Source organism: Carcharodon carcharias, chromosome 3, assembly GCF_017639515.1.
Source record: "Carcharodon carcharias isolate sCarCar2 chromosome 3, sCarCar2.pri, whole genome shotgun sequence".
Taxonomy (NCBI): domain Eukaryota; kingdom Metazoa; phylum Chordata; class Chondrichthyes; order Lamniformes; family Lamnidae; genus Carcharodon; species Carcharodon carcharias.
The window spans coordinates 125822118-125839021 of record NC_054469.1 but is presented as its reverse complement, the minus strand read 5'-3'; the positions used below and the strand labels follow the sequence as shown (position 1 = coordinate 125839021).

General features: G+C 42.7%; 1 protein-coding gene across 3 annotated transcripts in view; it reads left to right on the top strand.

Annotated features, from left to right (window-relative positions):
- dgkb (diacylglycerol kinase, beta) overlaps positions 1-16904 on the top strand; it is a 975484-nt gene that overhangs the window by 207347 nt on the left and 751233 nt on the right. For all 3 annotated transcript variants that reach the window (XM_041184471.1, XM_041184469.1, XM_041184470.1), the window contains one exon: positions 12862-12911. In XM_041184471.1, coding sequence (XP_041040405.1) covers positions 12862-12911 — 50 coding nt within the window. The remainder of the gene's footprint in view (positions 1-12861; positions 12912-16904) is intronic.

Below are 16904 nucleotides of genomic sequence, written 5' to 3'. Positions count from 1 at the left end.
TGCATAAGAAGGAAAGTGGCCTTTTCCTTTCATGCTGCACTCCCCAAAGAAGAAAAGCAGGGTGAGAGCACCCCCTGCTGGAGATCTAATGCTATAGCTGCAGCATTGTCTACCACCACTAGCACCTGTAGGTTACTTTTAATGCAGGGAATTTTAATGTGATTGCGCACATGGGTTTGGGTACAGGTGGGGGTGAAATCCTGATAAAATGTGAGCACCTTGGGAAGCCAGCTCCAATCGACTGATTTCTGTATTCACTTGCATGCTGCCTGTGAGCAAAGTCCCTCGAGGGAGGCCAGCTGTCAATTTCAGTGTGTTAATAGGTCAATCACAGTGATATTAATATGAGTTTTGCATTTTAATTTTGGCTTCACAGGTCTCCTGTGCTTCCTGGAATTTGCCAGTCAAAGCAAGGCCAGGGAAAGGAGGCAACTGAGGGGACTGAAGACATGATAAGGAAATATGCCAGCAAACATTGAAACCTCTAAGCTGTTTTCTTACTTTATTATGTGAAAGGCTTTGTTATTAATACTTGTGCTGAGAGGTTATTTTGCACACTTTGGAAGTGGCAGCTGCCCTTTGGAAGCTTGAAGACCCGAGCTCTGGTCTATCTGATCAGCATGGGTGCTGCTTATGGTGTGTTACTTTGAACTCAGTTGAGGATCAAGATGACCGACAGCTGCATCCTGAGCAGCAGGACCTGCACCACCAACAGGCTGCTGCTCATGTACACCTGCAGTTCCACAGGGCAGAGGGGATCAACAGAGAGCTGCGGCTTGTAGGGGACCAAACCCGCCACACAGATCCACAGGCAGCGGATAAACTTCCTCAACATGTCGGATCACTGGTGTCTTAGAGGCTCAGGGCCTTGTGTTAGGTGGTGGCAGGCGTTTGTAGCCTTTTGAAACTGGACCTATTGCCAAGTGGATCTGATGGCCACACTTCACCAGTGGTGGTCAAAGTCACAACCACCTCAACTTCTTTGTCAGTGAATCCTTCCAGGTCTCTACGTAGGATGACCCGGTCAGCCACTGACAAATACATAAAGACAGGTGACTGATTGGCTTATTTACCTGGGCTGCCAATGTTGACAATAATGCCAGTCAGAATCGGGTTTGCAGCCCAATTACAGGTACCGGATGTTAGCAGCTGCACTCATGTGGCAGTTAAGACACCAGGTTATCCAGGAGTGTTCATCAACCCCAAGGGCTTCCACTTCACCAGAGTGAAGCTGATGTGCAACTTCAGAAAGATGTTTCGTGCAGGTGTGCACAAGATTCCCAGGCAGCCGCCATGATATGGTCTAGTCTGGTATTCCGCCTTCCCTGATGACTTCATGCCTCGAAGCAGAGTTGCTGGCTGACTGCCCAGAGGCAAGGATATACCCACTTAAAATATGGCTGCTGGCTCCTCTCAGAAACTCGAGGAATGAGGTCCAGGAGCAATAAAGTGAATGGTATATTATGACCAAATGTGTCATCAAACAAGCCTTCAGCAAGCTGGTGATGTGCTTCACATATCTGAAAAGGGAAAAAAAGATTTGCATTTATATAGTGCTTTTCTCAACCGCTAGATGTCTTAAAGCACTTTACGGTCAATAAAGTACTTTTGAAGTGTGGTCATTGTTGTAATATAGCAAATGTAGCTGCCAATTTGTGCACAGCAAGCTCCCAAAAATAAATGTGATAATGACTGGATCATCTTTTTCTTTAATGTGATGCTGATTGTGAGATAAATGTTGGCCAGGACTCCAGATAAATGTCCCTGCTCTTCTTCGAAATAGTACCATTGGATCTCTTACATCTATCTGAGCAGGCAGACAGGACCTTGAAAGGCAACACCTCTGACAACGCGGCACTCTCTAGATACTGCATTAAGAGTAACAAACCATGAATTTTGCGCTCAAACCCTGGAGTAGGACTTGAACTTTGTGACTCGGAGGCAAGAATGCAACCAACCGAGCCATGGCTGATAGCCAGCTGGGCAGATATGGAGGCACCCTACAGTACAACCGCCAGGATGTCCAGAATGACCATGATGTGCTTTCCCTGCAGAATATTGCCCAGTACCAAGATTTGGACCTGTAAAATTAAGCAGGCACACAGAACCTCATGTGTTTCTGGGGAGGAGGAAGAGTGAGGTAAAGAGGAGGTGGAAGGTGCTGTAAGAAATGTGGCACTAGCAGTACATATTACTTCTTGGAACGCCCTCATTATTTATGTAGGCTTCCGTAGGTTCCACCAATCATCCTTCTAACAAATGACTTCTGCCACCACCCACCATGCCACAAATACAAAGCAACCCTGAAAAAAACCAAACCTCCCTTTCATAACTCCCCCATTCGTCAGTGTTAGTTCAAATCCTCCCATTCGACATCACACAACTGAAAAAGCTACACCTGCCAGCCAGCAACCAAAAATGGACAAACAGTGAAAGGAGTACAAAACAATTATTTTTAGGTCATTACACATCAGAATCTTAGAGCTCTAATAATGTGTAACTCAATTTAATTCCGTTAAGGGCTGGAATAATCTTCCACAAACCTTAATCTCCAGGCCCACTAAGGATTCATTTAAGGAAACTCAGTTGAACTTTTATAATTAATGTGACCATCGGCTGCATTCATTGTGCACCTCCTGTGAAAATTCCCTGGTGGGAGCCTATAGAGGGAAACATGAATAACTACCAAATACAAATCTTTATTCTTTTTTTCCCTAGCACTTCTCTGTGATGCAACCCTTCTAGTTTCAGCAGAGTTAGAGTTAGGCTTCTCGGGCTACTCAGGCCCCTGTTCTTGGCTGACACCCTCTGAGGTTTGGAGCCTGAGGACCCTGCCAAAGACTGTTCCATGTCTACCTGCGCGAGGGAAGACTTGGCCATCAGGAGACGAGGCAGCATATAGGGTACTGACTGAAAGGGTGGGGAGTCAATAGATGAGAAGTGCAAGTAAATTGAGTCAAGTCTCCATTTCTATGACGCTCTACACCATCATCATGGCCTAGCCTACACTTCCCTCCTGGTAATGAACAGAAGAAAACAGTGGGGCACTGAGCTGCCAGAAATAGGGTATCAGCCTTCCTATTTAAGGCGGCATCCATAGGCCAGAATTTTACACCTCCACCCCTCTGCCAGGAGTGGGCTGACAGGTGGGCTGGGGTGGTGATCGGATGGCAGAGGGCACTGTGTCCATCACATATCTGCAGTGGTTAGTATTTTACCAGTGGCAGAATAGGTGTCGGGAAGCCTGCCTGCCTGCCCCTGCACTAGTTGAGACCCAGTGGCCACTTAAGGTCCTTCTTCAGGGCTGTGGGCTTGAGGGGAGGGTTTTACTTGTTCATGTATGCGGTACCCAATGGAGGGTCCCCCAGTGAAAAGAGCCCACTTGAACCCCCACCCACCATGGCCTCAAGAGCACTGGCCCCCCCACCCCACTGAGGCCTGCCTGACTGGTCCCGATGAGGCCGCAAAAGTTACTTCAAACTCTGGCCTCCGTGCTGCGCCTGCTTGCGGATTGACTGCAGGCCACCGCTCCTGGTGATGTTGTTCATTCTGGAGAGCTGTCTCCAAGAGGTATCTGACCAGCAGCTCTTGGAGGCGGGACATCCCCCTCACAATCTCAGGTAACTAATTGCCCTGAAAGCCATAAAGTCTGTGTTGATGCTGCACGTGTGGCCACTCTTTCCATTAATGAAGACATCTTCTTTGCAAAGGCTTGCAGCATCATACTGTTCATGTATCTCTCCTTCAATCTCGTAGTGATTTGATACAACTGAGTGACTTGATAGGCCATTTAAAAGTCAATGACTTTGCTATGGGTCTACATTCACATGTAGGCCAGACCAGGTGAGGATGGCAGATTTCCTTCCTGATAGGACATTAGTGAACCAGATGGGGTTTTACGACAATCAACAATGGCTTCATGGTCACTGTTACTGAGACGAGCTTTTAATTTCAGACCATTTTTAATTAATTGAATTTAAATTCCACCAGCTGTCATGGTGGGAATTGAACTTGTGTCTGCTGGAATATTTGCCCAATGACATGACCACTCCACAACCACCTTCCCTAAGGTAAGAGTGACTGCTCTTGATATCAAGATAGCATTGGACCAAGTGTGGCATCAAGGATCCCTGGCAAAATTGAAGTCAATAAGAATCAGGGGGAAATCTCTCCACTGGTTGGAGTCATGCCTAGCACAAAGGAAGATGATTGTGGTTGTTGGAGATCAGTCATCTCAGCTCCAGGACATCACTGCAGGAGATCCTCAGGGTAGTGTCCTCGGTCCAAACATCTTCAGCTGCTTCATCAATGACCTTCTTTCCATCATAAGGTCAGAAATGGGGATGTTCGCTGATGATTGCACAATGTTCAGCACCATTCGGAACTCCTCAGATACTGATGCAACAAGACTTGGACATAATCCAGGCTTGGGCTGACAAGTGGCAAGTAACATTCACACCACACAAGTGCCAGGCAATAACCCTCTCCAAGATAAACAAATACCTGAAGGCAAATCCTTGGCTCATTGTTTGCTGCTACTTCCTTCTGAGCCATTTCTTGATAGTTTTTGACATGATGGTTTGCCATTGCCTTCTCTCTCAGGGACAGGGTGAGGAGGCAGCTCCCAAATCTACCTCAGCAGGAACAGGAACCTGTTGGCCTTATTCTGAACCACATGTTAGCCATCTAGCCAACGGAGCTAGCCAGCCCCATTGAATAATTTAGGGGAGGAGAAATAGATATCTACTTACACCATCTGGAAACATAGATTTTAATTGTTCAGATGCTTTGGCAGGGGATAGGCTCCAGAGCGCATGGAAAGACGAATGTATGCGAAATGCAGCTGCCAATAACTTTTTAACACAGCCATTGCATTACCTTACAATTTCCGGGTTTCCTGAACAATGAGCGTCAGCGGGCATATGGCACATGATCTCAGCTACAGTACTTAAGAGGACACTCCAAACGTACAATTTGCTGGAGTTTGGCATTGGGAGCTGAGGGAATAATGGATTCAAAAAGGAGAAAAGCTGTGCCATGGTTCAGTGATTCTCCCCTGGATACTCTGGTGGAGGCTGTGAGGACCCGGAGGGATATACTGTTCCCCAGCAACAGGAGCAAGAGGACAGCTGGGATTACCAAGAAGATGTGGCTGGTGGTAACTGAAGGAGACAGCAGCAGGGGTAAGGCTCCACGCTTATGCTCCTGGGCACAATGTAGGATATGGTTCAATGACCTAAGCCGGGCAGGAAAGTTGAGATGAATGGTACATTCACCGATATCCCACTTTGTGTATCACTCAAACCCCCTCACGCTCTCTTCTGAAACCTATTCCAGTACATCACTCCTCACACAAACTTACCTTGCAGGTGCATCATCATCCAAAAAGCAAATGGGAAACTTATTCTTACATAACCATATGCAGACTGATTTTTTAAATAAGAAGCATTTATGTTACATTTGGATTATGTTTCTAATTTTACCTTCTTTCCCTTCTTCTGAAATAGACAATTTATGTTGGGTACAATTCTGTGCAGGCTGGCAACTTTCTAGTACCTCACACAGAAGAACTTAAGAAATAGGAGTAGGCCATTCGGCCCCTCAAGCTTGCCCCACTACTCAATAGGATCATGGCTGATCTGCCCCAATCCTCAACTCCTCTTTTGTGCCAGCTCCTCTTAGCCCCTCAATATTTTAAAAATCCATCCACCTCTCTAAATGCTTTCAGTGATCTAGTCTCCACAGCTCTTTGAGGCAGAGAATTTCAGACATTCACTACCCTCTGAAAGAAGAAATCCCTTCACATCTCAGTTTTAAATGAGTGTCCCCTTATTCTGTAACTATGTCCCCTAGTTTGAGATTCCCCCACTAGTGGAAACATCTTCTCAACATCTACTCTGTCAAGCCCTTTCAGAATCTAGTATGTTTAAATAAGATCACCCCTCATTCTTCTAAACTCTAATGAATGAAGGCCTAACCTGTTTAGGTGTTCTTGATAGGTCAACCCCTTCATCCCAGGAATCCGCCTATTGAATCTCTTTTGAACTGCCTCCAATGCCAGTATATCCTTTATTAAACATAGGAACCAAAACTGTACACAGTACTCTGGGTGCGGCCTCACCAACACACTGTACAGTTGTAACAAGACGTCCCTATTTTTAAACAACTCCCTAGCAAAATACAGGCCAAAATTCCATTTGTCGTCTTAATTACTTGTTGCACCTGCATGCTAACCTTTTGTGTTTCATGCACAAGAACACCTAGATCCCTCTATGCTGCACTTTTTTGAAGTCTCTCTCCATTTAGATAACAGTCTGCCTTTTGATTTTCCTACCAAAGCGCATGACCTCACACTTTCCTGTATTAAACTGCATCTGCCAAGCTTTTGCCCACTCACTCAACCTATGTGTATCCCCTTGCAGATTCCTTATGTCCTCATCACAACATGCCCTCCTACCTATTTTTGTATCATCAGCAAATTTGCATACATTACACTCTGCCGCCATCCTCCAAGTCATTAATACAGATAGTAAATAATTGAGGCCCTAGGACTGATCCATGTGGCACCCCACTAGTTATGTTTTTCCAACCTAAAAAAGACCCATTAATCCTGACGCTCTGTCTTCTGTGTGTTAACCATTCCTCAATCCATGCTAATGCATTACCCCAATACCATGAGCTCCTATCTTGTACAATAACCTTTTACGTGGCACCTTATTCAATGCCTTCTGGAAATCCAAATACACTACATCTATTGGTTCTCCTTTATCAACCCTGCTTGTTATATTCTTAAAGAACTCTAGCAAATTTGTCAAACTGATTTCCCTTTCACAAAACCTGTTGGCTCTGTTTGATCGCGTTAAGCAATCCTGCTATTTCTTCCTTAATAATGGACTCTAGCATTTTGCCAATGACAGATGTTAGGCAGACTTGCCTATAGTTTCCTGCTTTTTGTCTCCCTCCCTTCTTGAACAGGGGTGTCACATTAGCGGTTTCCAATCTGCAGGGACCCTCCTGCAATCCAGTGAGTTCTAGAATATTTTGACCAATGCCTCCACTATATCTGCAGCCACTTCCTTTAAAACCCTTGGATGCAGGCGACTTGACTGCCTTTAGCCCCATTAGTTTCTCAAATACTTTGACCCTCATGATAGAGACTGTTTCAAGATCTTTCTCCCATTAGCTCCTTGCTTATCTGATGTCATTGGAATGTTTATACTATCCTCCACTGTGAAGACCGATGCAAAATATTGGTTTAAATTATCTGCCATTTTCCTGTTCTCCATTATCAGTTCTTCAGTCGCATCTTCCAAGGGTCCCACGCTCACTTTAGCCACTCTCTTTCTTTTTATTTACCCATAAAAGCTCTTGCTGGTTGCTTTAACATCACTTGCAACCTAACTTTCATAATCAATTTTCTCCCATTTTATTAGGTTTTTAGTCATCCGCTGCTGGTTCCTAAAAATTCCCAATCCTCTAGCCTATACTACTAGTTTTCACCACTTTGTATGCTTTAGTTTTTGATTGGATACTCTCCTTGACCGTCTTAGTTAACGATGGGTGGTTCATCCTTCTCACACAAACAGTCCTTCTTCAAATGTGAGCTGACTATACTGGGAGCCATCAGAGGAACATAGAAGCAGGAGTGGGCCATTCAACCCTCTAGCTTGTTCCTCCTTTCAGTGAGATCATGGTTGATCTGTATTCTAACTTAAATTACCACCTTTGGCTCCGTATCCCTTAATATCTTTGGCTAGCAAAAATCTGTATATATAAGATTGCAAATTATTAATTAAGCTAATGCTTTTGATGTGAGGGAGTTCCACACTTCTACCACCATTTGTCTGAAGAAATATTTTCTAAATTATCCATCCTAGACTCCCCATCAGCACAAAGTTTATGTCGCCTATCCTGTAAATTCCTTTCAAAATCCAAAAAACCCCTTCAATTCACTCATTAACCTTTATTCCAGGAATACATGCTTAGTTTATGTTATACTTCCTCATAATTGAACTCTTAGAGCTCTGGTAATATTCAAGTGAATTGGTGCTGCACTCGTTCCAAGGCCAGTATATCCTGTCTAAGGAACAGTACTCAGAACTGTACAATAGCTTTGCAGAGTTGTAACTAAAACAACATTAATTCCTTCACAGCATAGTTCAATTCCATCCTTATCCATATGCATTTCCAACAGACATTTTAATTCCTTGGCCAGAATCTCCTGTTCGGCGAGTGGGGGTGGGCCTTGAGCACTGATGTGTACAATGACGCTCACTGATGTCGGCCGTGCGTCCCGATGTCACCGCGCGTCATTCAGATTTTCCATTCGGGGATGCGCACCGGAGTTGGCTGCGTGCCAGCCAAACTGTCAAAGGCCTGTTAACGCTTTCAATAAAACAAATAACCCAATTGAGAAAGTTGCCCATCCAACCTTAAAGTTGGTGGGCAGGCAAAGAGCCCAGGTGCCCTACGCATTTATCATGAAACCTCATCCACAGGCAGGATGAGGTTTCATGAAGGTTTTATTAATTAAATAAAAACTTTTAAGAAAATTCATAAATGTGTCCCAGCTCCATGTGACACTGTCACATGAGGGGACATGTCTGAATAATTTATTTTATCTTTTAAAACTGAGGTTAATCTCCCTGATGCAGCTCCGTGCCCAGGGAGAGTTCTGTGCTCTTTCGCGCACATGTGCGAAAGAGCACAGGTTGTGACTCTCCCTCTTCCCCCCACCCGCACAGGTAGCGCTGAGCGCTTCCAGGTGCACACCACACTGGGTGGGCCCTAATTGGCCCATCCACGTAAAATGGCGGTGTGCAGTCGATCATGGGTGGCGATCGGCTCCACGCCAGCCCACGCCTGCAGCAACTCCTGACCAGTCCACCTGACGGGGAGAAAATTCTCCCCCTTGTGTTTCTTAACTTCACATATAGAAATTACAGCACAGAAACAGGTTATTGGTTCAACCAGTTCATTGTATGTTGAGAACTAGTTGCTTGCTTGTAGGATAAATCAGATTTACCCACCTTTTTTCATATCCCTTCATCTATCTATTCAATCTAATCTTGATAGTTGAAGTAGTTTTTGCCTCAATCACTTACTCTGGAAACAAAGTACACAGCCTCACAACTCTATTTGTGAAGAAAGATTTCTTGCCCTCTGTTTGAAATCCTGGACTCTTAATTGTGCAACTCTGGCCCCTCAACTATACGAAAAAAGTCTGCTTATATCCAATGTGTCCCATTCTATAATAATTTTAAACACTTCTCCCATATTTTCCAGTAATCTACTATGTTCTGACAAAGCATAGGCCTTATTGTTCCTGTTTTTCCACAGATTTGTATTTCTTCATACCATGTAGCATCATAGTCAGTCTGCATTGTAAACTGTCAATATCCTCACTATACTGTGCAGTCTAATACTGCAGACAGACCTCATTGAGGTGTAATTAAATTTTTATACAGATTCATCATTACCTTTTGGCAGAAAGTCAGGTTGAATGTAAAGTGAGAACTCACTGATATTTTCACACTTATCTGTGGACGAATACCTTGATTTGATTATTTTCTGTTATTTCCATTCACCCTCTGACAATTTATTGTCTTGTGCATGTTAACTAGTGTTCTGCACTGTCCTGACAATATTGGCAACTGGTTGTACATGTGCTCTTCAAATGTTGGGTAAGTGATAAACTTGGTTATTATCATACATTTGTGTTCTGGTACAGATGGGTCAGTCTGACAACGACAATCAATTGATTATATGATGCTTGGCATTAAAATGAATGCAGTGTGTCAGTTTTCAATAAAAAATCTGCTATTGCTTCCAATCTTTTGACTAGTGCTCAGAATGCTGCATTATTTCCTAGTTTTATGCAGCCAACTGTCAGATGTTTGGAACTGGATTGAGAAACCTACAATAATGATTAATGGCTATTTTAGAAAAATGGTTGGCTCTTTATGTATTGTTTTATGGGATACTGTAAGAAGTTAAGGGAGCCTTTCAATGTGATGAACTAATATATTTTCTGAAGGTAATAATAGATCATATACACTTGATGCACAAATTCAAAGGCATCAGTCTCATCACAATTTTTTTTAGTATAACCTTGCATTGAAATCTGAAACTGCCAAAAATTACTTCTATTTATTAAACACAATTTACTGTATTTCTGCATATATTAAGTTCTATTTCTGCAGTAACAACATTTTTAAACCACTCAAGTTATTTATTGTAAAGGTAATATAACTATAAAGAATATTTGCCACTATGTACTATTTGCATCCTGCTTTTCTATTTAAATGCAGCCATTAATTTCATTGTTAATAATCCAAGCAGATGTAAATGTGTAAAGTATTTCCCTGGGTTCACAGTTTCCCATTATCTCAAAATATGACACCTTTTTAAATGTCAAAAGTGGAATACCATAACAATACTTTCAAGTGAGGATGATGAGATAATTACAGAGATACATTGATGAAAGAGAATGATCAGCAACAATAATGAAAATATTTATTTAGTGACTGTGCTTGTGTTGGAAACTTAAAACTCCATCAGCATAGTTCAGATAATCTTCCAACCTTTCTATTCCTGAATATAAGTGAACCAGCCTCTCTGTACATTGCACTTTTGCAATTAGTTGTTTAATATCTAACATTTGTGTGGTTGTGACTTCAATAGGTAAAAAAGACTTAAAGAGAACACACTACAAATTAGGTGATAATGAATGAAGAACATATCAGGATTGAAATGCACATACATACACACATTGGAGTTTATTGTAGAATTTTATGGTAGTAATAATTATTTGTACTACAATTTAAAATAACTATATATACAATATCAAAATTCTTTGCAAATTAGCAGCACTATGTTTATATGTATATTATATATATATATATATCGAATTAACATGTAATTTAGAAGCTTCCATCAAAATATAAGGGACAATTAATCCAATGGTTCTTTAATCTATTAATATGAAAGAGATGCTTACTATAACTGCATTTTCCTGATTTCTATAAGTATACATCCCGTTTTTGCAGGTTCAGTTGCTCGTTTAGAATAATATTACAAATCTTACAGTTGGAAGCATGGAATACGTTGAAATCACATGTGAACTCATTTCACAACTCTCAGTTTCTCTTGACATGGACTAACATTATTCAGAGAATTACATAGAACTTACAGCAAAGAAAAAGCTATTTTGCCTGCACCACTGTTTGCGTTGTACAAGAGCCTCCTCCCTCTCCATTTACTTCATATCACCTGATCAACATGTATTTTTAGTCCTTTCCACCTCATGTACTGTTCTAGCTTTCCCTTAAATACATCTATGCTATTCACCTCAACCAATCCATGTGGTAATATCACCACCATCAACGCCTCTGTGTTCTTTTGTTCTTTTGTCTGTGACATCTTTTGATTATCTGCTCCTATCACTGCTTACTTGTCCCTACAACCATACCACCCGCCCCCCCCACCTACCCCGCCACTTCTCTCCCCCCCCACCTTAAACCAGCTTATATTTCACCCCTTTCCTAAGATTCACTCAGTTCTGTTGAAGGGTCATGAGGACTCGGAACGCCAACTCTTTTCTTCTCTGCCGATGCTGCCAGACCTGCTGAGTTTTTCCAGGTAGTTCTGTTTTTGCATGAGGTAACAAGCTCCATATTCTCAGCTCTTGGAGTAAAAAAGTTTCTCCTGAATTTCCAGTGGCAGTTATTAGTGACTATCTTATATTTAAGCCCATAGTGTTGGGCATGTCTATAACTACTCCATTGAACCCCTTATAATTTTAAATACCTTACTCAATTTACCTCTCGGTCTTCCTTCTCATGGACAAAAGAGCCTCAGTCTGTTCAGTCCTTCCTGGTGGTTGTGTCATCTGTCTGAATTGACACTGTTACCTTTTGGATGGAAACCAGCATTAACATTTTTTGTCACAAAATGGCAAATGTGCAGAAATGAGCCATTTAGCCCAACTACTCCTGCTCCACATAAGCTTTCTCCCACTTTAATTCACCTCACCATATCCTTTTATTCCTTCCTTATGTGTTTAGTTTTCCTTAAATGCATCTGTACATTTTGCCTCGATTACTCCATGTGATAGTAAGTTCCACAGTCTAACTCTCTGGATATATAAATGTCTACTGAATCCCTTATTAGTACAATCTTATAGTTAAGAAAGTTTTCTCTCAGTTTTTTTTCTTTAAGTTGTAACTTGACCACTGTTTCTAAAATGTACTGGGATCATCAAAAACATGTCTATCTTAAATTTACACACAAGGTTATGTTGTTTGTTCTTCTCTAACCTTCACCCTGCCCTCACCTAGAGACTCCTGCAATCTGTGGGACAAGAACTTGGGTACAAACAATGCAAAAATATGTGACAAAGTTGTTTAACAGAGTAACTAACTAAGCAATAAATCAGGACGCCATGAGCAAGAAGGTTTTGAATCTTTGAAATAAAGAATGGAGAAAACCATGATTTCCTTCTTGAATTAATCACTCACACAATAATCTCCATTCCTCTATCTAACTTGGTCTCTGCATATATCATGAAGACAGCCAACCCCCACATTATTAAACCTTGTCATATTTTGACATGTGAGTCTGTTTTATATCAGAGCCATTGCCATGTGAAAATTGTTAAAAGATTTGTTTAACATACAGCTTATCAAGACTAACCCCTATATTTACAGCCCATAAAGGAAAATTTCAAGGAGACAAGAAATTGGTGAAACTTGGGATAATTTATATCGCGAGCATGTGCCCTTTTTGATAGAGTTTTGGATTATACTATGTTAGAATGGTTTGCAGAGATGAATGACTTATTTTTATTTTTCCTTCTTTTAGTCATGTTCCGTCTTTATGACACTGATGGAAATGGGTCGCTTGATAGCTCGGTAAGATGACTAGAACTGTTGATCTATAAAGTTATATTTATTGTATTTTATTGTAGTTACATTTTTATGTGACAAATACATTTGTCATATGAAGGTTTTCTTGCTAAAAACAATACATATGTTTCAACACTGTTTGTGCATTCCATATTGAACCTGTAATACTGTGAATTAGAGCAGGTGTGCCATCACTTTTAATATTGAGTTTCATTTGTTATTAAATGGTCAGGATGATACAATGGGTTAAGACTGTCTCAACCCCTACTGATGTGATGAAGTTCTCAACACTACTATAAATAGGGAGTCAAGCCAATGTTCCTGTTGGGTTTGTACCTTTCCAAGAAGGGGAGAGTATGCAGATCGTAGGTGGCTCTGAAGACAGTTCACTAAGAATAAGAAAAATGCAACTAGCTCCTAAACATACACACACTAGAATTCTCTAAGCAGAATTAACAGTACCTGCCACCTTCACACACTGTTGTAATTTGATGACATAAACACTTAAGGTGTACAGAACAATAACTCCCTCTAAATATTTTCTGTTCTGGCCAGGCTGCAAATTCCTTTGAGCACTGATTTTTGTCCATATGCAGCTTAAATTTTAAAAGTTAATGAGCTTTCGTGAAGCAAGCTCTTTATTTCAATGTGCAGAACACATGTGCATGTTAGAGGGACCATTGCTCTCCTTTTCACTGGTCTGATAACTCCTCTCTTCAAAAGTACGTTTACACCTCCTGTGATGTAATTCATCTTTCCTCTAATAGTTCACATTGAACTACTCACACACGTGTCAGTCGAACTCCCTCCTTGCACGTCCCATTCCACCTCTCCTTGCACACCCCACACCTAGACCATTCGATCCCTTTTCGTGACATTACAGTTTATCCTTTCAGGATAGCAGGGAGAATTGAAAGGAGCAGGGAGGATTCACATAGTTTGAAAGTTTAGACTTTGATCAAAAATAAGCTTAATGATCCATTCATTGCGCTGAGTAGTGAAATGAAACACATAACCTACGTTCTCTTTTCCTTCATCCATTAACCTAGACAGCTTCAAGTAACCTGGTATATGTGGCTCAGTGAATGCTAAAGGTACATGTTAATAGGCCATGCTTCCTATATATGATCAATAATCCAATCTGCATCATGAACCACTCAACAAAAAGCACTCGGTTTTCATTGAGACTTAATCCATTCATCAATTTCATCTCAAACTGAGTGTTTTTATTTGTACCCACTGGATTCCTTTCTTGTTGTGGTTCTTTGCTGCCATTGAGTTCCAGGTTGAATTGAGAGCTGCGGAATAGGGAGCTCGTTGGATCTCTCTCACTCTGGCAACCAGCTGCTACAACGGCCCCATCACTATCATGCAGCTGAGTCCCTCCCCTCTCTTCACCGGTCAACTGCTACTGGGGAATTTCCCCAATTCCCTCACATTCTGCAACATGGGGCAAAACTTCCCCCTTCACCCTGTTGGGGGAAAGTGTAGCAGCGGGTGGCCCTCCGATTGGCGCCACCGATTGGGGGCATGCTGCCATTTTAAGTGGGCGGGCCAATTAAGGCCTGCCCAGCATGACGTCCGCAGGGAAGCCCTAGGCGCTTGCTGGGTTGGTGGGGTGGGGGGGGACGATTCCTAGAATCAGAAGTGCGCTCCTTCGCGCATGCATGCTCCAATCTCCCTGAGACAAAGTACTGCCTCAGGGAGATTGGTTCCCAAAGGAAAAAAGTTACTGCAGTGCAAATTTCATTCACCATCCATGTCCCCTCATGTGACAATGTCACATGAGTTGGGGCATGGACATAATGTTAGTTAAAAGTTTGTCTTAATTTTTGGATTCAGCAATGAAACCTCATCCCGCCCATGGATGAGGTTTCATGCTTTTTCAGGTGGCCGTCAGCGCTCCCGACCTGCCCGCCAACCTTAAGGTTGGACGGGCATGTCCACTAACGAGCTTAATTGATTTTTGAATGGCCTCAATAGGCCTTTGACAGGTTGGCGGCCACATAGCTGACTTGGCTGCTCGGAGTTCCACCCGACGTCATCCTGCATCATTTTACATGTCGGTGAGCGGGTCCCACCCCAACTCGTCGATGGGGAAATTCTTGCCATGACAGTTGATTCCAGAGTGCACTCACTTTCTGAAGCTCATTCTCTCTCGGAGCTCTGCGGCCTTGTCCGAGTCCTCGCCTCCCGCCTTCTCACCACATGCTGTTCACATCTGGATACACCTCCCCTTCTCCCTTCGCTTAAGATCACTTCCTCCAATCTCAAATGCCCTCTCTCCTGCACGCTTTGCTCCTCCAATCATAGATTTGCCTACTCCCATGCTCACTTCTCCTCCAATCATAGATGACTTCTTTCCCACTCTCTTTGCTCCTCCAATTGGAGCGTCCCTCTCTTCCTTTCTTGCTGGCCCTCCAATCAGAGCTATATTTTTCCTTTGCTCTCCAGCTACATGCACTGTTGCCATTGGTGTTTGATGTTCATATGGCCCAATGCTCGCACTCGCTGTTGCTCAGTACAATGTGCGGCATATTCCAGATTGCTGCACAGCCATGTATGAGTAATATTAGACTCAGCCCAATTACTAGTGTGCATTAATGACTAATTCAATAATTATTGTTGGTGTAATGTGAATAGATTACTGAGATTTGAGATAGAAGAGAAACCTTATTTTGTTGTGGTTGAGCTTCATCTGAGCTTGGTTCTTGTTGGTGACATCTGATACCTGACATCCTTTACAATATAAAAGAGTTAATGTAGAAAAGCGTAGTGTTTTACAGAATACAAGTGAAAAATATTTATTCTCTTCTCACCAAATTTGTTGATATATATTTAAAATATGGCGATTGATTTCTACTGTTGGTTTCTAAGGAGCGAAAAATAATAACTCAGTTAAGTAAGTTGTGTAATTTTGAGGTTAAAGTAAAAGCAAACTTATATTTTTGTAATTTCTCCCGAATAAAGAACTTCAAATTATAATAGTGGCAATAAGTGGAGAGCAGTTACCAATAACGCAAAAAGCTATGTTTCTGCCGGTAGTGAAAAGATGCACATCAGCTAGTAATAGCAGCCCATCATACACTATGAGTCATTATGCAGAGCTTTTGCTGCAGTCTCTTTTCAAAATATAGGCCAGAGTTTTCCCTTCCCCACATGCCGACGTGTAAAATGACATGTGATGACGTCGGGCGAGCGTCCTGACATCACCGTGCGCCATTGCGATATTTAGGTGGGCGGGTGCAAAATATTCTCGGATGCGCGCCCGCCATGAATCACCCAGTTAAAGCCCTTGAGGCAGCAACTGTCTGCAACTTTTCGGGACCCGTGCGATCTTCTGGATGTCACATGGGTGCAACGGGCAGGCGGGTAGAAGATATTTGTATAAACCTCATCCACGGGTGGGATAAGAAGGGTCAATGGGGTCGGAAATGTAATCTTTCAGGTATTTATGTGTGAAAATTACTGATACTTGCTTATGTGAGCAGGAAGGCTTCAAAACTCACACCAGCTGCTTGGACAGGAGCAATAGCCTTCAGGTCAGGACTCTACAGTAAAGATCATTTTTGGGGTGTGCAGTTTTCAGGAAGCCTTCCCTTAGCCTGGGAATTGGAGTTTTGCGCTCCACTGGAGGCACCTCCTCTGAGGAGGAAGGGAGGTCCAGAAGGGGGAGGAGGCCAGGAGTCCACATTTCGCCTCCAGGGGAGGCACCTTTGGGAGGAGAGGTGCAGGCGCAAGGGGCGCAGGGCCAACAGGAAGTGCAAGGCTGAAGAGGCAGCAGAAGATGCCGATATCCTGCTGCTAGGGTATACAGGCAGCGAAGCAGCTACCTCAATATGTCTGAGGTCCAGTGCCAAAGGAGGCTCCGACTCTCAAGGGAGACAGACATCTCCATCTGTCAGATGATAGGCCCTAAGGTCTCTGCTAACTGTGTTGGTGGACACCCCATGCCAGTGTCTCGGAAGATCACAGCTGCCCTCAACTTCTATGCCTCTG